The sequence below is a fragment of the Strix uralensis genome, chromosome Z (assembly GCF_047716275.1).
Source record: "Strix uralensis isolate ZFMK-TIS-50842 chromosome Z, bStrUra1, whole genome shotgun sequence".
Lineage (NCBI taxonomy): Eukaryota > Metazoa > Chordata > Aves > Strigiformes > Strigidae > Strix > Strix uralensis.
Window position 1 is genome coordinate 46072176 of NC_134012.1, and position 25893 is coordinate 46098068.

General features: G+C 37.5%; 1 protein-coding gene across 1 annotated transcript in view; it reads right to left on the minus strand.

Annotated features, from left to right (window-relative positions):
* Nucleotides 1–5644: 5644 nt before the first annotated feature.
* Nucleotides 5645–25893, minus strand: part of GDA (guanine deaminase) — a 31781-nt gene continuing 11532 nt past the window's right edge. The window contains 11 exon segments of the mRNA XM_074856438.1: nt 5645–10209; nt 11258–11285; nt 12389–12507; nt 14746–14892; nt 15358–15425; nt 16197–16294; nt 18372–18479; nt 19533–19640; nt 21019–21046; nt 23843–23948; nt 25217–25304. Of these exon segments, the coding sequence (XP_074712539.1) occupies nt 10139–10209; nt 11258–11285; nt 12389–12507; nt 14746–14892; nt 15358–15425; nt 16197–16294; nt 18372–18479; nt 19533–19640; nt 21019–21046; nt 23843–23948; nt 25217–25304 (969 nt within the window). The 3' untranslated portion in view covers nt 5645–10138.

A 25893-nucleotide genomic window follows, 5' to 3' on the forward strand; every position in this document is an offset into this window, starting at 1 on the left:
TCCTACCCCTGGGCAGCTCCCACTGGTCCGAAACACCTTGGTAAGATACAGCCTTGGAAATACAGTAGGGAAACGCAGGAGGGAAAATCTTGTGTCTTCCTTCTTTTCCCATCCCACTCTTCCATTCACTATTTCTTTTGTTCTTGTCTTCCTTTTTCTCTCTCACTTTCTTCCCTTTCCCCTGCAACTCCTCAAAGGGTTTTACAAAGCAGGAGTAATATTACCAACCACTATTTTTTTTAAAGAGAGAAAAAAACTGAAGTGAAGGGGTTTATGAAGGTTGCTCATGCCATGTCCCACCTCCCACTGTCTCACCTTGTCTCAGTTCCACATCAGTACCTCTAGCCAGTTGCGGCAGCTGCTACAGGGCAGCAGCAGCTCCCAAACCAGGCAGAGGTGCAGCCAAGAGCTGTCTGTGCATGTGAACTGCTTTGAGATGGCTTTTGTATCAGAAGAAGTGCAAGCATAGCAATTTGAATTTCATTTTATTCTTGACAGTTTGAGATGGCATTGAGGTGAGGATGCCTGAGATGGTGTTGAGCTGAGGATGCCCTAGTGATCGGGGCACCAGCCCAAGAGTGCAGGAAACTGTGCTCAGCTCCCCGCTCTCTGACAGGCCTCCAGTGAGAGTTTGGGCTGCTTGTGTAGGCTGTCTAAGTGATGGAGTGTCCAAGTGACCTCCCAGACTGTTTGCACAGAGTTCAGCACAGCACCACACTTGGGGAACAAGCCCCCGTAATAAGCCGAGACAGCGAGCGTTTAGCACATGTGTGGTGTCATGCTGCTCTTACCTACTGTGCCTGGAACAAATCTAGCCCTTGTCACTCCAACCCACTCTGTGCATATCCTGACTTTCACTGAGACTTTCAGCCCCACAGGTGGGTACATGATGAAGGCATGGCCTCATTGGATGCCTCAGCCTCCTCTCTCTCAGGGCCTGGAGAGGTCAGAACAGAGGATTGCAACAGTTCATTTCTTTATAGGTTTACGCTTAAAATCTGTGAATCTCTCTTTCTGTAACAGCATCTTCTGCACACAGTTCAAACTCTTCTCTCCCTCAATTATCCCTCAGAGCGTGTGAATCTTCATGTAACAATGCTGGAAATGCCCCCAACATATGCAGCCCTTCAGTTGGGGTAGGGAGGATTGCTCAGCGCTGGCTGGTGTGTGCTGCAAGACAGCACTGTTCTCATTTGGCACATCTGTTTGCTGTTTCACAAGCCATAAAAATACAACAATAGTGACTCCTCCTCAAAAATAAAAGCTCAGGGAACAATTTTTATGGCACCAAGTTAATACAACAAGCATTAGCACTGCCCACAGCTAGCTGGTATTGATATTTTGTATGAATTAATAGAGGACTTGGGTTTCTTATGTCTGTGAACCTTCAGTGTGCTGGGAGGTTGAGATTTGTTTAAGTGGGGGCTGAAATTAAGCTTTAGCTACCGTTCTAATGCTTTCAGGTTCTAAGAAGCAAAATACCTTTTATATTTTGAGATGGTACCTCTAGAGCAAAATATGAAAGGAAGAGGCACCGCTCATATCTCGTCTGGATTTCATGGCATTTCTGGCCATATTTTTAGGTTAATTCCTAAAGGGCACTTTTAATCAGAATTAATGCAAGAGGGCAGTCACAAAGTCTTTACTTTGGAATGAAGACAGCTAATTACAGATTACAAGCATAGGGTAAGCAACTTTTGTTTTTCATTTTAACTATGCTCCTAACTTATGAACTATAAACCTATAAAGCTCAGTTATAAATGATCCAGTATCTGATCCCAAACCAAGAAGAGTCTTTGTATTCTTCTTAATAGCTGTGGGAGAAGACTGATGAAAATTACACTGGTAATGTGTTCATGATTATTCAACGGCTTTTTTTTAAGCTTGCAAATTCTGTGTTCACTTCTGCACACTGTGCCTGCATCAACTCATTGTAGTGAAACAGGTAATTGTAACCTCAGATTTACTAACAACATACTCAAAGGCTCTCAAATTTTCAAACTGGTTCATAAACACTCTATAACATAACAACTGCGCTCACATCTGGGGTTTATACTGCTTTAAATAGGTAAGTCTCAACACAGTACTCTAGCAAAATGTTGCAAAAGCGTTTCTTACTCTTATTTTCCAAAATAAAATATTAAATAGCAGGATTCCTATGCTGAAAGCCTAAATGGGCCATTCTATTAAGAACAGTAGTCTATAAAGAAGTTTTCTTTCATTTATCTTTTCTCTGTAGTTTGCATGACTTGTGCTGATAAGTTGGTTGATGAAAATACAGAACAGCTTTATGTCTTGAGCACATAATTTTGCATAAATTGGTAACAACTTGCACATAATTCTCAAAATTTCAGCATACAATTCTTCACTGTGTAATTAGTCATTCTCCTATGGTAGTTTTTGTTTTAAGGAAATCCACTTCTGATGAGTTTCAGAGCTGCTTAGATGGGGCATATTTTTATGCCTAAACTTTGAAAAGGAGGGAAGTGAAGAAAAACACATTAAAGGAGATGTGACTTTGTATGCTTGCTGCCAAACATAAGAAGAAAGCATTTCAGGATAGTCTTCTTAGAAACAAAATAATAAAAAGGTTCTTGAAGCACTAGCTTTGATTTATCAAGCCAACAAATCTGGTAATAAAGACTCATCAAAAGCTGTAAGAGTTTTGAATCTGGAAAAAGATCACCTAAAATAACATTATGCATACTAAGCAGAACTTGCAGACCCCTGTGATGGGTGTGCCCAAGTTCCCCAGGGAACAGGTAAGTTCTGTGCATGTCTGTCCTGGTTTTGGCTGGGATAGAGTTAATTTTTCTTCTTAGTAGCTAGAACAGTGCCACGTTTCAGATTAAGTATGGGATTTGGTATGAGAATGTTGATAATACACTGATGTTTTCAGTTGTTGCTAAGAAATCAAGGACTTTCCATCTTCCCATGTCCTACCCGTTTGCAGGTGTACAAGAAGCTGGGAGGGAGTATGGCCAGAGCACCCAACCCAAATTGGTCAGTGGAATATTCCATATCATGTAACATCATGCTCTGTATATAGAGGAGGGCTAGCCAGGAAGGAGGGGGGTTCTCTCTCACTGCTGGGATTGCGGTTTCAGGATCTTGGCTTCCCCTGGATTGCTAGGCAGGAATGGGCTGGGTATCAGTCAGCAGGTGCTGACCAACTGCATTGTGCACTATCCGTTTGTACTTTCTATTATTGTTATTATTGTTTCATTTTGTTTCAATTATTAAGCTGTTTTTATCTCAACCTTGAGTCTCCCTACTTTTACCCCTCTGATTCTATCCCCCATGATGAGCGGGTGGCTGCATGGTGTTTGGCTGCCAGCCGGGTTAAAACCATGACAATCTCCAACACTTTGCTGCATATTCTGGTCTTCATTGTAAATCATTAGTCAGGCTGTCACCTTTCCCTCTCTCCTCCAAAGTCAAACACAAAGAGATGAGGATCGCTGTAAACACAAGGCCTCTTTATTTTGTTTCAACAGTACATGGCTTCCCATTTAGCATGATCAAAACCAAGCAGAACAGTGGAAATTGCATATACCATTTTTCCTAATACATTGCTCTTCCTTGAAACTACACAAGTACAACAGGAAGGATAAGTTCAACATTAACTCCAGTTAGGTATTTTTCACAAACAAAAGAATGAGAGCCTACGCACAACAGGTGAAGAGCAGACAAAACCAAGGACCAGAATCAGAAAAGCCTACTCCAATGAGATGTGAGCTCTCCTTTGGGGAAAGAAGGTTCTTGTATCAAGGGCTGCAAACTTGCCCAGGCAAGAAGTATGTGCAACCGCTTTTTAAAAGATTCATCAGCAAAAGCTGTTAAAGGAACACACAACTCAGCTCCAAAGCCACAAGGCCAGATAGGACACAGAGATCAAAGCCTTCGCTTGTCACTAACACCAGTCCCTCCTACTAAAGGTTTATCTCCAGGGAGTTTTTGTACCTAACTGTGCCTAGGAGCATTTGGCTAAGCAAAGCCTTTGGAGCTTAAGTGAGATCAAGGTAAAAAATTTTTATATTTTTGTCAGCTGCTCACAGTTAATGTCCTGGTCTTGGCTGGGTTTAATTGTTAAATCACTGTCTAAGAGCTGCGCACACATAATACATCTACCTGATGGGACAAATATTTTGAGTTGAAGCATTAGGTGGGCAGGTGTAAGATTGCCTTTTAGCCCTATCCTTCTCCCAGCTCCACTCATTCACCATAGTTATCTTCAAACTAAAACCAAGTGTATGAAAAACCACAAACTAAAGCCAGAATTAAAGTGAATGCAACTTCTGAGTCCTGATGGGAGGAGGAAATAAGAGTCTAGGACGACTATTGCATTCACTTCTACAGAAGTGACTGCCTCTGCAGAAGCCACAGGGGACTTCATTGGTTGGAGCACACTCTGATTCAGAGCATTTTCCATGAAAAAATTTCCACTGAAATTTCCAGGAAACTGACCTCCAAAAACATTGCTCAGCCTTTCAAGAAAAACTGACAGTTCTATTAACTTTACACAACAGATTGTTGTCAATGTTGCTGATGTCCTTTTCGCTTCCCAAAAATTGTTTTTGTTGCTGTTGTTATTGGTTTTTGTACAGAAAGCCTTGCAGATGTAATTTGCTGGCTTCTCTGTTGTGAGAAGTCATTGCACATACAGTACAAGGGCTCAAAAAAACCGCCAAAACTTAAGCCAAAGTTCCTAGTACCTAGAAGTTCACTATTAGGTATATGCTCATGTAATTTAAAACATTCTGTGCTCTCTGCAGTGTGCTTAACTTCAAAATGATCTGATTTTTAAAACAGCCTATTTTCAGACACTCTAGTCACACCAGATGCTTGTCTTCCTGTGTCAGACTCAGTCAACACTGTGCCACCTGTGCCACAAGGGATGATGTTTAGGGCATGCAGGAGCAAAGATTCTTCCCCAGGACCAGACTAGTTCAGTCTCCGACCTGGCCAATGCCAAATATTTCATAGGACACATGGAGATAAAGCATAATTGCCCTTGCATTAGGTTTCTTTGGAGTTGTTACAGGTAATCTTGATTTAAATCTTGAAGCAGAGGTTGAAAAGTGTTATATAATCATGTTATGATTAGCTACAATTATTTGGGCTTGTATTATTAAGCATGTAAGTAATTGCTTTGGACATCTGCTCAGTTGTTGAGCCTCAATGACTTTCAGAAGGAATGAGGTCTATGATTCAACAGAACATTGGCTGAAAATGTACCTTCTTTTCTGAGCGTTTCCCACCTGAAACTTTACTGACGTCATCTTGCTTTTATGAGTCCCTCTGATCTAGCTTCTTTCTACATTGCATTATTTTGTATTCTGCTACCACCCTTTCCAAATCTCTTCTCCAGTCCTTTCTCAAATTTCCAAATCTCCTTTTCTCCAGTCCTTTCTCAAATTTCAAAAATCCCTTGGCTTTTTTTTTTAAATACCTTCTACTAGTACACTGTAATTTTAGAGACGAGTTCATCACTGCTATACACAGGACTGCACTGCTTATCCATACAAACCCAGTATTTTAAAAGCTGTCCACCTTATCATTTGTTAAGTATTGTTCCTGGAAATGCTTTAAACTGCTTGTCTGAGCAATGTTGTTAATATATTTTCCTTTTAATGCTGGGATATTCTCTGAAAGAACTTGGGCTTTTTATTTTTCACGACTTGCATATTCTTTTTAAATGCATGATCAAAAATAGTTACATTCTCCTTTGCTCAGTAGAACAGTACATGTTTACCAAGAATTATTACCTTTTGCTAATATGCATTGCATAATCACTATTAAAATTGAAAAAATCTACTTCTCTGTAAATATTTTTAAATTAAAACATTACTATTCATGTCAGCCTTCATAAAACCATTATAATCTTTTCATTCATGAGTGTATAATCAGGCACAGACTTTTCAACAGGGTAATTTTAACATTTCTTCTTCTAATGGGACGTTCACTTGCTATACTGAAAATGTTCAGTACAGTGAACAAATACACATTTTTTCCCCATACAAAGCTTTCTGATTGCACAAGAAACACAGAATAAATATAAACATTAGGCCAAGGCAACATTTTAAACTGTAGAACTCCACTTGCCACACATGAATAATTCAAATAATGCTGCATAATGCATAGGCGATACTTACTAGCACTCATTAATAATCAAAACCTAAAGTGACACAATGAGATCAACATATAACAGTAATTCAAATACACTCCATTTATAACAAATAAGTGCTCCTCTGAACATAGAACACATTAAGCATATTGTCCCAACAAGCAAGCTTTCCACAAACTATCCTTTTTTTTCTTTGCCTGAATGGTGTGCTAACATTGAACACAAAGACACATTAAGAAACAAAGATCCCATCCACAATCTGGCAAGAGAAGTAATGGGGAGTGACATCTGGAAACAGTTGCATGTACATTTTTCCAGAGGTTTTATCTTAAGTCAGTAGCACTGTGCAGTCAATTTATACTGACTGAAAATTATCCCTTTCTTTCACCTACTCATCTCCCCTTAGTGTTTGGTTGCTTGTTACCTTTTTTTTTTTTTTCTTTTTTTCTTTTTTTTGAGGGTGGGAAGGGGGAAGGAGGTTGCTTTAATTTGTCTTCAGCTACTAAGTTCTGAGAATGGAGCAGGAATAATCCAAGTCCCAGCCTCCATTAGCATTTTGGTTTGGGACAGTAGTGCTGTTCTGAACTGAATTCCCAATCATCCTCCCTTATTGTGCCTTGGTTCAGTTTGCAGGGTGGTTCTGGTACACAAGGATTACACTTATTTTAGAGGAAACTACACTGGAGGTTCAGCTACATGCTGAATATACTCCAGTCTCTAAAAGAGACATTAAAAGTCTGAACCAATTATTTGGCCTGCTTCAAACTGCATATGCAGCAGGGACATTTACCCAAGGGAAGAGACTATATGTAGTCTTAAACTGCACATAGTGTAGATGTATGAGTCTCAGCAGTAACTGCTTTCATCTACTGATCCTCCCCTACTGCACCAAGTATCTTGGCAATCTACACATAGCCAGAGAGTCTCAAGGATTGAAACTTCACAGTGGGATCATCACTGACTTTCCCAAAATTGTTTCAGAGAAGTTTGGCTTCTACATCCTCTGTATCTCCTACAACCTTAAAATTTATGTGTATAAGCCACCTGTAACTGAACAAGATTTTGGGACTACCTCAGAGGATCCCACTTCAACTTTTTTTTCTGGCATTACAGTCTTCCTCCATTCAATTCTATTTAAGATGCTGCTGTTGAAAGTGCCTCCCAGTTTATTTGTTATATTAATTCCTCCACTGGCTTCCTCTCACATCAAATTCAGGCTTCTTTCCTTTACCCCTAAGTATCTCAGCATTTAGTGTAATGCTATCCATCTTGGTCCTCACTCCTCCCAGTCTTAGGCATTGCATGGTGGTACAGGCAGCCCATGGCACTACCTGCAGGCAGAACTTGTTCTCCAGCTGAGATCCTTAAAAAGTTGATCTTCTGTTTCTAAGTCTGGGGAGTATCTGGCTACTAGACACTAGTAAAGCTATAATCAAAAGGCTGTGTTCCTACCTTGTGCCTGAATTTAACAAAAATCAAACTGCTCATGACACAGCCAACATTCAGATACAAAGCTCATTGGCAGCAGTTATCCTAGGGAGTCCCTTTGTGACTGGGCCAGCAGTATAGTGTCAAACTTGTTAAAGATCTTCTGTATTTCCAGTTTGCAAATAAGCAACCCCTTGTCCCCTGCAAATCTTTTAGGAAGAAATGTTGAATCTCATTCTTAACAACACTACAAAATAGTGGGAAAACAATGAAGTCAGTGACAGTTAAGACTACCACTAAAATAAAAGCACTGATTTAATTAGTAGCTCTGGAAACAAAGAAGTAGGGCACAAACATACATTGTACACAAGGCTGTGTAACCCTTCTCTGCCCCAGAAAACATTCTTGCAGAAAAGCCAAAGCTGAAAACCATGTAACTCCCTAAAAATAGTTCCAAACAGTAACTGGGAGAATTAAAACATATGTCTCACAGATCTTTGGTTTTGGAACGTGAAATTTGGTCAATTAAATTCATGTCAAAACCCATGAGGAAAAGTGTTCCCTGAATCAAGAAATCAAGTTAAAGAGCTGCAGACTGTATTTGCCAAACAAGTGTGCTACTGTGTAGGTGACTGGGCGACATGCAAAACAAAATGGTTAGGAAAACACCGTGATGGAATGTGGAAATCTTAACCTTTAATCTTGACTCCTAAAGCCTTAGGAATCATTGAACATAATGGATACGAAGGCTGTACCTCCCCAAGCACACAGCACAGTGCAGTGCCCTGTGAAGATACCAGAGCATTGGGTGGCGTCTGCAAGCCACTATCCCCTGCTGCTCAGTGGGGCTATTCAGCTTCGGAAAAAAAAAAAAACCCACACTGAAAAGGCTATACTGCTTTAAGTGCCCAAGCTAGCTTTTAAACTTCTACTTGACAATAGACTGTCTCATGTAGGTGTAAGCATAAGCTCTGAAAATGCTTTTAAAATCAGAAAGTTATCAGCAATGTTGGGACAAGCACTCTCTCAGAAGTAGACACGAAGAGAGACTTCGGTGCAGTGACATCCCTTGTTTTGTGAACAGAGGGAAGTCCTGTGCCTTTATATTGCCGGGCAGTGAGATAAAAGTGTGAAACAAAGCTTAGTGAAATCAAAGGAGTTTGAAGCAGGCCTCAAAACCATATTCCACACATGTTTATAGTACTTCATTATCTCCATTGACACTGAAATTGAAGTTTACATCCTTTGTGTTGCAAAAACATAATAAAGAAACAAGAAGCAACCCTCTCCGCAAACTAATCTCACCAAAAAAAAAAAAAAAAAAAAAAAAAGAGAAGTATCTGATAAGAAGTAGGAAAATATACTTTTCAAGAAAGGAAGTCACACAGATTTCCAAAACAAAAAGGGCATATTTTTTACCTGGAATTATACAGGGCTGGAATTATGGTTGCCACATTGAAATACATAAAAGAGCATGTTAAAGCTGACCTGCTTTTTCCAGTAACAATTTCTACCTCAAGTCAAAGGTGGTAATGGCCAGAAACAGCCCATTTCTCTTGGATTTTTTTTTTTTAAACCCTCTCACTTCCCTTACAGAAAGGAGAAGGGACAACGTATCATCCTGCCTGAACAGTCAGGAGCAAATGAGCTTGGGAAGGAGGCTGAACTAAATGAAGCACTCCCCCTAGTCCAGAAAGATCTCCTCATTCATTTGCCATAGAGTAGACTGCTCAGATATCTTAGGGACTGCTTCTAAATTAACACAAATTCCATTCAGCTGTCGCTCAGCTGAAGGTTAATTCAATGGAGTGGCTGGAAGATCAGGCTGACCACTTCTAGACTTGGGAAAGAAATCTGTGGAAATGTAGTTTCAGCTGACAGCATCACAGAACAATGGAGCCCTTCCACTCTTCCAGCCCATCTCCCTGTGACTAATGTCTCATTTCTTATTTGGTTCTTTCACCAGTTCTCTTCTGTCTGACTATGTCTGACAGATCTGAACTCTTTGATAATAGGGACCCTTATTTACTTATAAATACATACTTCTTATCTAATTTATCTTAAAAAAAAAATTTAAATGACATTATTACTTTAAAAAAAATAAGTGCCTAAAGAAAACTGAAAAATGTTCTAAGTGCCCCAAAATGTCACTGATTTTTCCATACTTGGTGATAATAATATGGAAATTGCATTCTGCTGGGATATTCATTATCTGCAAAATCAATTTACTAGCAGTGGGGTTTTTTTAATTCGGATGCATTATAGACAATGAGAGTCTCATTGCTCTTCATAATGCTTCCCACACTATTATTAAAAGGAATAGCAGGTGTCCTCTTTAATTAAGATATTTACCAAATCCCTTATCAATGCACATGTTATTTTTACACAGAAATTTAAATATCCATTTCCTCTAGAACTGTGACAATATTGGTACAGCAACTCTTGAAAGGTCTAAATGTTCGCAAGTTTTAAAACATTAAACAAAAATGAGGTGTCATTTCTGATAATTAGGCACTGTTTAACCAATCTTTTCCAAATCAGCTGCAGAATGATCAACCGAGTATTTTGCAAAAGGGAAATGGTTTATACTGAACTTGAAAAAGGAACCACTTGCCTTCCAGCCACATAAACTTCAGAAATATTCCGATCATCACCTGAAATAACATGGTCAAAACAGACATTTGCATATAAATCTATGCACCAATTTAATTAATGAAAATTATGCAATCCACAAAATCAGTTTTGAAATACATCATTTGCAGTGACCATTTCCCTAGGACTGACAAAGTTTACTCAGCTAGAGGGCTAGTCAGGGCTACCACAAAGATCAATGGATGTTTAAACAATCCACACTTTTTTTAGACAAATAAACACAGCATTCAGCTATGGTTTCATGGAGTTTCTATATATTTAACAGATTCAAACCATGAAAATATTATATATCTGTACAGAAAACACATTGTTGCACAGTATCTGAACTAAGTCAGGTACCAGGCAGTAGTAAAGCTGGTTTGCCTCAGCCAGCTTCTCAAAAAGGCAAAAGCTTCATTAGAGAATGACACAGACATGGCCAGAGCTAACACCAGTTACTTCTACATAACAACATAATGGGCAGCGCAGCTCTTGGTCCAGACAATGCGCTATAAAGAATATCTATCGTCTTAGGGAGGTGGGATTGTTTGGGTCAGGTTTTGCTTGTTTTAAAGACCATCTTTTTTGTTTGGGAGTAAAAAAAACACAGTGACAACTGGTCTGCAGAAGTTCTTTGGAGCTGAACTGGTTCTGAACTGGTGATTAGCATGTCAGTTCTATTTTACTGTGAAATATGATTATCTCACACTGTAGATAAAGATAGGTGTGGTAATAAATCTGACAAATTCAGTGCATCTGATCACGTTACACTGACTATTTAACTATGTCCCAAAAAACAAAAGTTAAACCATTTAATTCTTACACAGTATTTTTTAAAAAAAACTAATAAATATAAGTAAATTTATATTTAATTAATGTAAATAAATACTAGCATTAACAAAGTGGCATATTAATGTTTATATACAATGTAAATAAATATATTTAACTATTCTAAACAAATGCATATTTAATTTAGTATAAATAAATTTATTATTACCCTTCACATTAATTTAGGCAATTTTTGATGTATGAAACAAGAGAATTTTATGTGGGCTGAGAATCAGAACATACCTAGATACAGGAACTTCTCGACAGCGTCCTATAAAAAAATGGGAGAAAACCAAATTCAGAAAGCAGTATTTGCTATCCCAGATCATAATTATTTGAAGTTTGAAAGAACTGATAAAAAGTTTTCCCAAATATTCCTACTAAAAGTAAAATCAAAACTTAACTTGCACATTTTCTCATAAATAACTTTCACTAAGGAGGCTATATGTCTCAGGAAGAAAATACTGCACAAATTTGACAGTATAAACAAATATATGCCTAAAACACAATAGTTCCCCTTCCTCTTTTTATTGTTCTCAAATTCATTTACTTATTGAAAAATAAGACAAAATTGTAACCATTTTGAAAGTCCTAAGAACTGCTAACTTAGCTAAAAAGGTTTAGACTTAAACTGAAAAATATTTTTTTTCCAGAATTATTTGAATTAGGAAGAAGATAAAAAATTTAAAGAATTTAATCTAATCCAGATTATCATGTCTGAAACATATTAAGGAACAATTACCTCAAGATTTATGGCTGTATTTCTAAGTAAATGGTGACATTCAGAATAGAGACAGCAATAGACAGTCTGGCCACATCAGTAAATTCAAGTAACTGTTGTTCATTACCTTTTTTAATCATAAGTTTTTTTGTGAGAAGGTGTGCCATTGCATAATGCCAATACTGCTTATATGTTTGCATAAAAACTGTGCTTTCAACGCAAATTAGCTGTCGCAAGTTCTTGCTGAAATTTACAATAACAGTGCAGTCAAGGCAACCTAGCCTTTATCTGGGCACAGGTTGCCATTTTTGAGTTTGAACAAAGTGTTAACTAAAACAAAATTTCTTTTTCTTGGCTGCCATTTGTCACTGCAAATAGCTAACTCTAATTGTCAGCTTGTGCTAATAAAATGTGCGTTAAAAAATGTTACATGCATTTTTGCTCATGGGCATATGGGGCTGTCACTGAAGACAGCAAGATTCTAAACAAAATCAACCAGTGAACCTCTTGGGCTGAAACAGAGACAGCAGTGGTATAGTACACCCGATTCTTGTTACTGGAGTAAGTCTCAAGAGACTTATTCTGGCTGTATCATGGACCTTCCCCACACAATTTCCAGTGATTTTTTGGATCATTAATCCTGTTCAGATTACCTCAAAACTGTCGGTGGAGAACAAGTCAAAAGGGCTGTCTGAAGCCTTTGTGTTGATTAGCAGTGCATCAAATTCTTTGCCGACCTCAAAGTTTCCAATCACATCATCTAGTCCTAGAGCTGAGGAAGAAAATAAACTCACAAAGAGATCTTCAACGTAAGCTTCTTTCCACCATGCAGAAGCACCTGGCAACTTACTTGAGATGTTCATAAGAAAAACTACAAGAATTTAGATTATTACAAGGAAAAACATGAAAGCAAGTTCAACAGTGAGTGTGTTAGCATCTGAGTTCTTAAGTAACTTCTCAGTAAAAACATGTATATTTTGGTGATTTTCTAAAGGCATCTGTTAAGGGTAAAAGAAATCTGAAAAAGAATTTGAACCCCTCTTTTGATTTTTGTTCTTTGAATGTCCTCCATTGATTTTGTGTCATTGCAGACTTGATATATAGACCACTAACTGCTTAAAGTGGAATAACAATTGTTTACATTGCAAAAACGTTAAAGCTCCAAAAGGGGCAATGAAATGAAGTCAGAGAAGCAGTAAAGTATATAATAATACTCACCTTGCTAGGGCAGTATTAGACTTAATTGTTTACAGTTTAAGCAACTTGACAAGTTGTATAGATCTATTACAATAGTAACATATAATAATATGATAATAAAATAGATGTGCAGAGAGGATAACTAAGGGTAATTAGCAGGAAGAAGGAACAATATGGTATGGAAAAAAAGCTATATCCAGATCTGAAGGTCTTATATCCACCTGTAAGGCTTGTCTTGTGGTCTGTTATTCAGCTTTGTTATTTCAAAGCTTCATTACAACCTCTGGTTCTCAGGTCCACAGAGATCTAGTTTCATTAGATCTGTGAAATCTAGTTTCATGTTCAGCGACTGGGTGCTTGCAGGTACTTGTAATACCTAAAGGGAGGCCTTTGTGTCTCCTTGCTATGATTTAGGGTAGTTTTAAATTGTACAAAGTATCTGTGTATTAAATCAACTTGTCCAATACTAAACTAAGTTACCAAAGGGGATAACATCTACAAATAATTTGTTCACTTGTTTTCAGATTGCTCCTGTCCAACAAAGGAACTTCAGCCTTCAGTTGAGTTTGTATGTGGCAGGAACTTCACAATACCTTAAAGATGTCTGAACTCCTACAAATGGTGAAATGTTTTGACTATCTACCAGTTTCAACTAAAATGATCTCATATTCCTTCAGGCTTCTAAGCAGAATGCAATTTTTAGATTAAACACAAGAGGGCAACAATTGTTTAGCAGTCTCAGCAAAGCAAATTATTGCAGCAAAGACTCAGTCATTTAAATTTCTGCAAACTGTACTTGTCCAGGCTACTGGAAGGTTGTACGAGTAATTTATATTCTGTCCTTGAAAGTGATTCAGTAAGGATAAACCAGCTCAAAATCAATATATAAAATAAATGCATTACTAGGTAAACCTAAGAACCCAGATAAAACAAGTAGCTGTGAAGGGAAACCATGTATGAGTTTGTGATTTTTATGAGTTTTCCTTTATGTATCTCAGCTAATTTATTCTCATCTTTGATGAGAACAGTATATATTGTTGGAAAAAGATCTCTTCTTGGAACCAGTTCTTTAGCAGGTAGTGAGCTCATTTCTGCTAACTGAAATAGTAATAAATTTTTACTTACATGTGGATTTGCTCTCTGCTAAATCATACAAGTTCCACTAAAACTCTGCTAATTGTATAAATCAGTATGTGCATACTGCTCATGACAAAACATGCCGGTGAACCAGAATAACTGATATACTATATGACTATATTCTGCAGATGCGACTGTGTCTTAAACAACCACGGTGCATATCCTGTTTAAATGTTGTGCTTTTCTTTGACTGAGGAGTGATCTGCATGTTTTAATTTGCTGGAAAGACAGTGACAAACTGCCTCACTGAGAGCTCAAAAAGCAGAAACAAAATTAGAAACTGATGACAAACAGGATGCTTGATTTTACAGTAATTGCACAGCTTTTCCTCTAAGTGTTGATTTCTGAGAAAACAAAGTCTTTCCAAATGGTGTGATAAACGTACAAACACTAATGATTAAGCAGTCTGAGGCTCTTTGCAAAGAAAATGTACAACCCTGAAAAATCATTAAGATTCTATTATTAAAGTCTCACCATCAACGTGAACACCCTTCTATAATAAGCCTAGTTATGGGTGTTGAGAGACTGAAGGATATCTCTACCCATCAGATATAATTTTAGACTTCACTCTGGCACCAGAAAATCTGTGAATCCAGCCACCTTTTAAAGACAGGGAGACATAATACCAAAAAGAGCTATAGTTCTCTGTGTACATCCTAAAGAAGTTTCCTCTTACCTTGGCTTCCTCCTAGAGTGGCTAGTTGAAAAGCTTCTTCAACAGTTAGCCCCGTTTCATTCACTTTATTGATCTGAAGGCTATTAGATGCCATAATTGCTTTCCTGATGGCATCAAGCATAGAAGCTGAATATCCACCAGCAACATCTAGAACGGATCAGACTCTTAGAAACAAACTTTGGGAATAACTTTCTGCATTAAATTTCTATGATCTTTAAATAAATGTTATGAAGTGGCAGATATGGTAAGCACTACAAGTTTTACTGCTAAGCACTGAATGTATAATTCCTAGTAAAGGTGCTCTCACATACAAAGTCAGGTAAATAGAACACAACACAGAGTAACAGAAACCTGAAAAGCTGTTGTTCAAGCCCTGTTTACTCTCACAACAGGAACAAAACTTTCTTCATTCATTTCTAGTTTTCTTTTCAAACGCTGTTGGACCAGCTCTAGATTTCCATACTCTAGACTTAGTTACTCTAGAAGTAGTGGGGAACAAAAAGACAGTCCATAAGTTGGAGACGTGCTGACTTTTAAATACGAGTAAGTAGGCATGCTTTTGCATCTCCCAATGGTTTCCAAAAGAATTCATTTTTCTAGCAAACTACTAACCTGTCCCAAGACCAAGTTTCACATTGTGTTTCAGGACCTTTTGCACATTTAAGACACCGCTGCGCAACCTGTATTGGAAAAAGAAATATGTTTGGTGTGATACATGCAGAGAAAGTTCAGGAAGAGTAGGGCTACAGAGATGTTTCATGACAAAGGCTCTCAGAATGTGTGCAATAGATTGGGTTTATTAAACTTGGATGGAGCATTTGCATTCACACATCTCAAAGATGGGGTTTAATCACCAAAAATAAAGGTAGTTTTTCTCAGTTAAAAACTCCCAGTTTTATAGTTATCTACTGAAAACAAGCTCTCAGTATAACCGTGAAAAAATTCAAATACGATGTATATTACAGCAGATAGATCATTTCATGAGCTCCAGTAAGTCATCACAAACAAGATTATGTTAAAGGCAAAATGACTGTTAACATTTAGTACAGGAACCTGGCTGGATACCACACAGTATCTCATTTCTGCTCAATAGAAAGAGCACTATTCTGCTTAATAGAAAGAACACTATATAACTCACTCCCATTTCCCCAAAGCATATACATACCTTAGGGGGAAGGGAGATGGCCTGAATCTGCCATTAATAAAACAGTCAAAAGAAATAAATTTTTAAAAAAGAAATATATATATATATACACACGTATGACTATTCTGAAAGATAGTCAGTCCAGAGCATACCATGTAGAAGTAGAGATGAATAGTCACGCTCAATCCAGTATGTAACTTCTGGAGGAATGGGGTATCATATACATAGCCTTGTAACGGTAGGCTGGACTCAGTGTGAACAACAGTTTTAATTAATTGTACACCGTTTATTTTTTTTTTTAACTTACGAAAAATTGGAATTGGGGCAATGTGAAATTGCAGCTCCACGAAGATTAAAAAGTTTCAGCTCTTCTTCAGAAAGGTAACAGGCATGAGCCATCACTGTCTAAAGAAAAACAAAATCACCCATTTACTCAATATTGCATTTACTTCAGTGCCTCTGATTTTTGCTGCACTGCTTTTAATAGCCAAAAGGACACTTGTTACCATCAAGGGAAATTAATGCACTTCTTGAAGGAAGCTCTTGAAATCAACAGAGGAAAAACCCTCATTAACTTCAGTATGCCTGACATATCACTCCCTCAGCTTTTTTTCATGTATTAATGTAAGAAGATAGGGTGCTGACTCTTGCAGTGACTGCTGTGACCTAAGAGCTTCCAGGAATAAAGCAAGAACTCCCCAGTAGCCGTAGCACTGTTGTAACCTTATGATTTATATTTCATAGCTAACACAAAGATTAAGTACTGGGGCTAGGAGTATATCAGATACGATGGAAGATACATGTACTCTTAGCATGTTTCCCACTGTCTCTCTAAAGGTTTGCACCAGGTAGATATAAATATATCTGGAATATTCTTCAATTAAAATAAACTGTTATGCAAATGGTTAATGACTTTTCTTTCTTGGCCTATATAACTGACTTTAAAAATAAGTTCACAAGCAGTATACAGAAAACATAGAAATATAGGATAGTATCATTTAATAGGACATAAACCAATTATTCCCAGACAAATCTAACTGGAATTACCTCATATGCTAAATGCCCACTCAAGAGCTCTGTTAGGCCTTGTAATCTGCTGATAAAAATGAGAACGGCACAGGGACTGTTTCCACTGAGCATCTCCTAATAGCACTGTACCCTTGCCATCTCTACTCATCAAGCTCAAACATAACTGAAAATGCAATGAGAATAGCCACATCTTAAGTTAAGGACATACATATGGTAGCTGCTGAACCATATCTCTGCTGATCCATTCTTCTTTTTAGAAAGAAGGAAATATTTCAGCCACAGCTCTGAAAAGCCTATTTTTAAAACATTAAAAAAAAAATTAATTTGGTGTTTTAGTTTTGGTGGTTGGAGAGGGGGGAATGTCTATGGTTCTGTTATGCTTGTGTTTAATAAAACGCTTCCCCAGCCAACCAGGAGCCTGGCACCAGAAAGCACCAGTAACCCTGATTTTCAGTGACCATTTTCACTGCTGTGCATATAAAAGTATGACAGAATTAAGACCTATTTTTTCAGCACTAATATTCTCTTTAGTACACTGACGCAACAAATCAGCACGCATAGGACTATGAGAGAACAAAAGTTAATACTGTGTACATACTATAGTAGTCCATATTGATTTCTCAGTTAAAAAGGACAGCAATGGGAGTTCAATAGCGAATTCTCAGGGAGTTCCCAGCTCCACTTTGTGCCTCTGAAAATTCTCTCCTAAAATTTTAAATCATTTTGACTGATGTTTAAGCACTCTGACTGTAGCTAGGCTGTTCATATTCACTCTTGCATGGGCTTTCCACTATCTAGTTAGGCACTCCAACCTGTACTTAATGTGGACTGATATCAGATCTGCTTGCATTTATCTTGACGGCATAAAGCTTTAATGAATTTCAACTCTTCAGGCCACTGTGCCTCTCAATACTTGGTAAAATCAGCTAATGAGATGAGTGGTTTTGGATAGTTGGGACAGTAAAGTGTACCTGTCTGCATGGGAGGTTCACACACAGAACAAGCTGGTTTTCTGTAGGAAACTGCCAAAAAATGAAGTCAGTCCTACCATAACACCATAGAACAAATCTTCAGGCAAAACCAGTGTGCAAGAACATTGTAGGGATAACTGGGTACTGCCTAAGAATTACCAGCTCCTACAGTACAAGCTTTACCTAGCCTCCTGATCCCACTGCCCCAATTCTCTTTGGAGCCCTTGGAAAATGGATCAGGAAGCATCAAATACCTTTATTGTACATCTCTTCTAAAATGGTTAGGAAAAGTGTGGGCTTGTCTAAAGTTCCAATACCTTGACCAACACCTGTGCAACAGAGAACATAAAACCAATTTACTTTCCACCAGATGTCACTGACTTTGACAAGACAATACAAACTTTTCAGGTAACTACAGTTAACCATCATATTCTCTACATGGGTAAGTCTAAGCTCTGCTGTGGAAGTTTTTATGCAGCTACCTTGCTGGTAAGCAGCTTGTTTTTATCATACAATTCAGTGTAATTCTGGTAGGCAGGAAACATGTCCTCCACAAGTTTGAGTTCTTCTTCATTCTCACTTATGTGACTCTGCAATAAGAAAATATATAGCAATAAGTGCTTTAAATAGATTAAACCTGACATTACAACCTTCTGAGCAATCCACTGGTGTTAAACATATAATGACAGAAACTAGTATTTGTAAAGCCTATAGTTAGATCTAGACCTTGGGTTTCTCTTTTCATCTGAAACGTCTGGGACCCCAAAAAGTAGCTCCATTTGTTCCTTTAAAAGTGGTATGAGATGATACACCTGGATAGTCCTTCCCAGAAGCTTGGTGACATAACAGCCCCCTTTTTATTTGGCAAATATTAAAATAATAAATGAAATAATACATATGACTGTGAGGTAAAAGAGAGAATCAGCCTACCACAGTGGACCCTGGCATCAGGGCAACATACAGGTAGCTGTTCCATGTATCTTCAGATGGGCTGATTAATTCCTGGTCTCAGATAAAAATCTAATCCTCCTGTACTCCCGTTGGAGCATATACTTTCAAAATGACATACACTTTCACAATGACAAAAAATCCTAATGCAGGATAGCTTTACAAAAGTATATGCTTAGAACTGTGTAACCGAAAAAGAAACATCTCAAAGTTTCAACAGACCTGTAAGCTCTAAAATATGTCTTTTTTAAACACAGAAACTTCATCACACTGGAAATCCTACAGCTATGTTAACAATGTTAAATAAGATACAAAGATGAGTAATTCTTTTATGTACTGAAATCTGCTCTGCACAGAAACAGCAGAAGGTAGAGAGACAGATGTAACAACCTTGGACTAGGGAAAGCAACCTTTACTAACCCAAGGGCTCCTCTAACCTACAATACTGGGTGCCCATCTCCTAGTGACCATGCGCTGGGGTTTACTGAGTTGTGCATCCTTCTAGCTATGAGCCTTCTCATTTCCTGTGCAGGTCACAGTGTTCTTGCAGAGTACCATTAATCATTTCAGAGGAATTTAAAAAGCTCCAAGGTAAGGATATGGTTTAACTGTTTTGATGCAATTATGAAAACTCCCTGGTCTCTATGCTATCTATCCAAACTATTTAAATTGTGTACAGAGCTCTCAGAGCTTACCTGCACATGGAGATCACAAGCCTGTGCTAAATCGCCAAGGGCACATAGCAAATCCTCTGAGCAGGAAGGGCCGAAGCGGGGGGTTATTACAGGCTGTACCCTTGGATACTGAAAATATTAAAAAGACATGCTTGGGATTCTACATCTGTATATCAGCAACCATAATTAAGACAAGCAATTACATTTTGTCTCCCTTGTTTATTGCTTACTGCATCCTTGCCAACTCAAATTAAGCCTTACAGTCATTTCCTTATTTTCATTAGAAATTTCACTACAGAAATAGAGAATCAAAGTTTTTCCTGAAAACAGTTGTAATGAAACTTAGTAAAGAAGTTATTTTCATTAGAGCTCTTCGATCAAGTCACTGAGATTTTACCAGACTTCAGGAGAAGCACTGCATGCTCTTTCATATTTGCTGACAATCCAGGATGCATTACAAGAAATAAGTCAGATAAATGACTTTTTGAGATGGCTTTTTGAATCCCACTTCTGTGAATATCAAAGACATAACAATGAAAAACTGCAGAGTTCTGTAAAACCAAAGCCGCCTTCTTGTTCGATCTTCTCCACTCATGATAGCAACAAACCCTCGCTATACTCCTTAGATAGGAATATTAGTGGTGGCACCAGATAGACATCCTACACAGTAGGAAACAGTGGAGAAGACACCAAGACTAGCGCTACATATGTTTACACCTTGCACTTCTGGATTAAAATTTTCATAAAAAACAGACAATGGCATTACAACTCTGCCTTCAGTCACAGGCAAGTGTCGTGCATGTGGCACCACCAGAACACAGTATACGATACTTGCGATAGAAATACAAGCTCAGGACTTCTGCAGCTGACTTACTCTACTAATACATATGATTTAGGCACTACACTCTAGGCATCTGTTCTTGATTATTTTGAGAAACAAATGTCAACAAACTAAGTCATTGAAAACAAAAGGCTAATAAGAAAAGTATCCCTGCTTGTAATAATGGAGTGTAAATCTCTATCTTTACTTCAGGAGTGTAAACCTGAATTTCTTTAGAAACATACTGGAAGACATGTGCTGACCCAAAATACTAATTTGGTAATGAATTAGTAACTGTGCTGTAAAAACACCAATTTCTGCTGGTGAGAACTTCTTTTAATAGTATATTTACATACCACAGAGCGATGGACTGACCTCCACCTTTCTTTAACAGAAGATTATCCTTTCTACAAAGCCCAGGATTTTAAAGTCAATAGAGAACACACACAGAACATTTTTCTGCTGTGCTCTGATCACATGAAACTGAATTTACACTGCTACAAGTCCATTTCTCAACAACATAGCTAGCAGAACATTTTTCAGACTGATATCTGCCTACTACACAGAAATATGTATATTTACTGATATGTCACTAAGCCAGCAGTTTGTCAGTGGGATTAACTATTTTGTATATTCACACAGCATCTCCTGAATACAGAAGTGAATACAAAGGAGAACTCTACTTACTTTCTTTTCCAGTAGTTCTTTAACAAACCTGAAAAAGAGTAGGAAAAAATCTGTTATAAATCTTTCATCTGTGTTATAAATTACGAAAATATAGAAAACATTTACTTAGATACCCTGTTAAGCATTTCAGACATAGATTAATTTTTTTAAGAAAGTTGGGCCAGATCCTCAGATGAAATAAAAAGAAGCATTACAATGAAGTCAGGGTAGTTACACCAAATTATACTAGTTGTGAATTTGATATGCAGAATCTTTTTCACTTGGAATAATTAACATTAGACACATGGTAATTAATCCAAGTTCTCACTGAAAACCAAATACATGTTACATTGAATTGATTGAAAACATAATTATAAGCTACAGCTGCAACATTAGAGAAAAAAAACACTTAAATTTGTCTATTAATTTAAATTATATCATTAAATATATTTTATTATTAAAATCCTATTTTTAAAAGATGCTGCAATATTTCATATCTATAGTAGTTGCATATGTCCTTGTTCATTTAAAGGACCCTTGATTTTCTGGAAATGCTTGTACTAATTTTAGTGTATAGATTATCTACCTTATGGAAAAAAATACAGTATAGATTTACTTACTTTGTTAAATAAAAGAAGCTACCTCAGGAACCTCTACAAAAAATCCCAAACAGTCAATATAGATGATGCAGATGAGTAAATAAAACTTCATCTGACTTTGCAGGGAAGAAATTATTTGAAAACTCATACGCACAGTGTACACAAATAATTTCCAAAAGCCAGTTTGAGATAGGTTCTGGACAGGATCTCTGTGAATTTTTGTGTCATAGTTTATGTTCAGAAAAACCCGTAATTTTGGTCACAACAAACACTGAATCAAATTTGTCAAATATCTTCAGATGGAAAAGAAAATAATGCTGGGGGCTAGATTCACAACACTGGAGCTGGTGCTAGATCACCAGCTGGAAGTGAGATACCTAAGTTCAACTTCTGCAATGACCAAAGGAGTTTGAGCCCACCACTGTCTAACTTTGAGAGCCAAAATGTGATTAGGTATTGTCTGTCTGTCTCTTCTCTTACATATTCACCTGATATAATAATAAAATATTCATTGGAGCAGAAACTGTAACACAGGTATAACTCTCAGGCGATAATCCAAAACTTCCAGATGGCTGTTTTCATTCCTTCTCAAATTCTTTGAACAGTGTCAGCACTGTTTCAAAACTGAAATACCTTTCTCAAAATACCCTATACTTTGTTGGCTTATTGTACTTCTCTATGAGGAAAGAAGCTCAGGTTCAAACCACTGTCTTCTGTAGCAGAAGAAGAGATTTCAACATGGGTCCTCCTCTTTCCAGATGACAACTATTAGTAGCATATAACCTATTTAGATTTCAGTTCCCTAACTTTTTATTCAACCCTCTTTGCAGAAGGGTAGATTCAAATTCTTGACTTGAATTTAGATTTAATATATGAAGCACTTGGAATTGTATATTATTTCCATGCATACAATATAAATATTTCCAGAGGTTAACGGTAAAGAACTGAAATCGGTGTAATCCACGTTTTGACAGTGTGACAGATCACATTTCTTAGGTTCTTTAAAAAAAAAAAAAGTTTGCCCTTTTAAAGGAAAAGCTTTTTCATCCTTCTGCAATTGTATTGCTGCAATTCAGGCCGGATGCGGTAAGCAGTTCTGATCCATGACAACAAGAACACAGCCCTCTTCTCCAGACAGGTCTGGAGTACTTGTGGCAGACTCTCATTCAAACCTGAGAAACATTTGTCATTAACACAATCACACAAGAAGGAGTTGGGGGCACAAGATAAGTATTTAAGAGGGCTATTTAGATCATTCTGAAACTTTAAAACATATCAGAACTGGAAATTCTGCCACTTTCAGGCCCATTCAGCAGGACTCATGTTGCATCACAAAAACTGGAGATTTACATGAAGGAAAACAAATATTAGTAGAGTGCAAATGACTAATACTACATGTTTTTAAAATGTCTTTAAATATAAACACCATTAGAAATCCATGACCATTTCTAACTTTTACTGGCGTTCTTCCAGCATGATTTGCAAAAATGAGGTAGCAACTTCACACAAGTGCCATATCATGTTTACATTAAGTATTTTCTTTTTCAGCATGATATTTGAAACACTTATACAAAGTAAATAAATAGTCCTGTAAGAAAAGCTGTTCTTCTGCTTAAACATTTTCTGAACATAGATGCGAAAGACAAGGGAAACCCAAGACAACAGGCTGTCATACTCCAGTCTTGGGTCCCCTTTGCCATGTACATTTGCTTTGATTTGATTCTCCTTTGTTCTCTCAGCTGCAAGTTAGAGTAATATCACTGGTGCTATGCTGGAGGAGAGGGGAACCACAGTATGTTTAAAATGGAGCATATGAAAGCTGACTCCTCCAGCCTGAATAAAGCTTTATCCTAAATGAGGGAAGGAAATGGCTCAGAAGTTAATGGGGATGAAGCAACTTAGTGACACCCCACATTCCCATGTCAGGTCACATCACCTCCACACACAGGGCTGTGAAGGGAAAAGAGGAGGCAGAATACAGACAATAACATCCACATAGTCCCTCCAAACCCTAGAGCTGTAGCTTCTCCCTTTCTTTGGAAGAGCAAGAGAGAAACTGCTTGGGCTATACAGCAACTGGGTATGCAGGAATTGCCAGAAATCTAGGAAAAAATACTGTCAGAAGAAAAAAAAACCTGTTCCTAATGAATTTAAACTGTAAGTTCTTAGTCAGCTTCACATTCACTTTTCAGATGTATGAAAAAGTCTTATTTCTAAAGGTTGTGCCATCAATATAATCACCTTACCTTTCTGTCTCTTGGATAGAGTTAGCAGTAATCTCTTTGTATTGTGGCACAGTGTCATTCATATCCATGCAGACTTTTCCAACAAATGCTCGTTGCCCGAATTTATCTGTTGAGATGCATAAGAATATAAAATTTAGAATCACTGGTTCTCAAAAGCTGCTATCAAAACCTGTACTGAAATCAAAATAGCAAATTCCACCCCTCCCAGCTTCATTTAAGATGAACAGAATTTATGATCTTTTCTTCTCTTTAAGTTGGGACCATCCATGTGACTTTTAAGGCTAAAAAGGAAAGAGGAAAAAAAACCAAAACATTTAAATGGGAGTTCTCTTCCACATTAGTACCCAACTTTAAAAATATTATAATTGAGTACTAGATTACTGTAGTTTAACCACAAGCAGAATTTATAATGGTAGTATATGAAGAAAGCTGCTGTGAAGTAGAGAATGAGAAACATAGCAACAAAGTACAGTAGCTGTAGTAGGTGGTTACCTGAGCTGAGAAAAGGCACAAAGATCTCAGCCAAACATCTCTGCCTAAGAGAAAGGAATGAGGCTCCTAACATGCCTCCCACATGCAATTGGACAGAGAAAATTACCAGAGCTACTTCTAGCCTCTTGAGATTTATCCATGCTAGGACTCAGAACTCATGTGTAAGACTTAAAAGAAATGCATATAATATTAATTTCTAAGCTTTTAAACATGTTTCTAAATTAGATCTCTTTTATCCACTTTTACTTTCTGAGTTGTTGAATACAACAGCTTCAAAGTTTTAGGTTTTCCTACAAAATCAGAAAGACTAGGGAATTTTTGATGAAAACTGAGATTCTCATTATACTGCTCTGTTTTGGAAGCTGGCTGAGCCTTGAGAAATCCTGCAAAAATCACAACACTTTCTAGCAGCAGGTATTTGCTATGGTGAACAGAAGGGAGGGATAAGATCCTGACCCAACTCCCACTGTTCTGGTTTCAGAGGGTGTGTGGACATTTTAGATGCTGTTTCTCATCTGAAACTTCAGAATATCAGGAAATTAATGCACTGACTGCATCTCTTGTCATTCAGCCCTTTAATCCTCAAACAGCAAAAGGCTAGAAAGAGCAGAGAACTGCAGCTGAAGAGCAACTCCAGCAGACCTAATTCATGTTCAGCTGATTTGGGAATGAAGAGACTGGCAGAAACAACAGTAGGAGAGAGGCAGTTAAGTGAACAAGGGTAACTAGGGTGGATTTTGAGGACACAGCATGACAGATACAATGAATAAAAAACAAATTAGTAGAAAGACAGATAGATCCCTAGCTAGTCTAAAATGCCTAAACTCTGTTTCCTTCAACTATGGATGCGCAACATCCTTCAAAACTCACTGTTAGTCTTACCTATGATTTCAGCAAGAAGAAGAGAAGTGTCTGTGTAAATGGTTGCAAAGTAGCAAGCTGTAGTCGTGCCATTCTTTAGAGTTCGTCTCTATAAAAAGAAATAATTTTCAACTGTCTGGGAAAAAAAAAAATCAAGCTGCCAAAATGCAGAACAGGCAGTCTGATTTCAAACTGCGAGAACATTTAGTTATTGTGAAATTGTGCAGTGAAGTGGGGAGGTAAAATACAGATTTTTAATTTCATAGTACCTTTTTAAGTCTCAGTGTTAATAAATATAAAAATTCCTCTTCCAAATCCATACAGGATTTTAACAGTGGCTAAACCCTTAGAAACCTATCTGTATTTCCTTCACTCAAACTAGAAATAAATTCTGACTTATATTTAGAAATACAAACAACCAGTCATTTATGTTATTTCCTAGTTTTTAAAGGCTCTCCAATTTTCAGTGAAGCACTGCTTACCCAACATTAGCAAAGCAAGGCTTTTGGGAAAATAGTGGGTTTCATTTGGCCACCTGATGTGGCTGGGGAAAATAGCCAGGCTTTCATGTATAATAATCCTTTGCTATCCTTGAGTACAAAGTAACAAACTTCAAGGTAAAAGTAAACTGAAAACTGCTCAGAGCATAATTTAATTATTTATTTAATTATACCATTTGAAAGGAGAGGGTGGTTGAT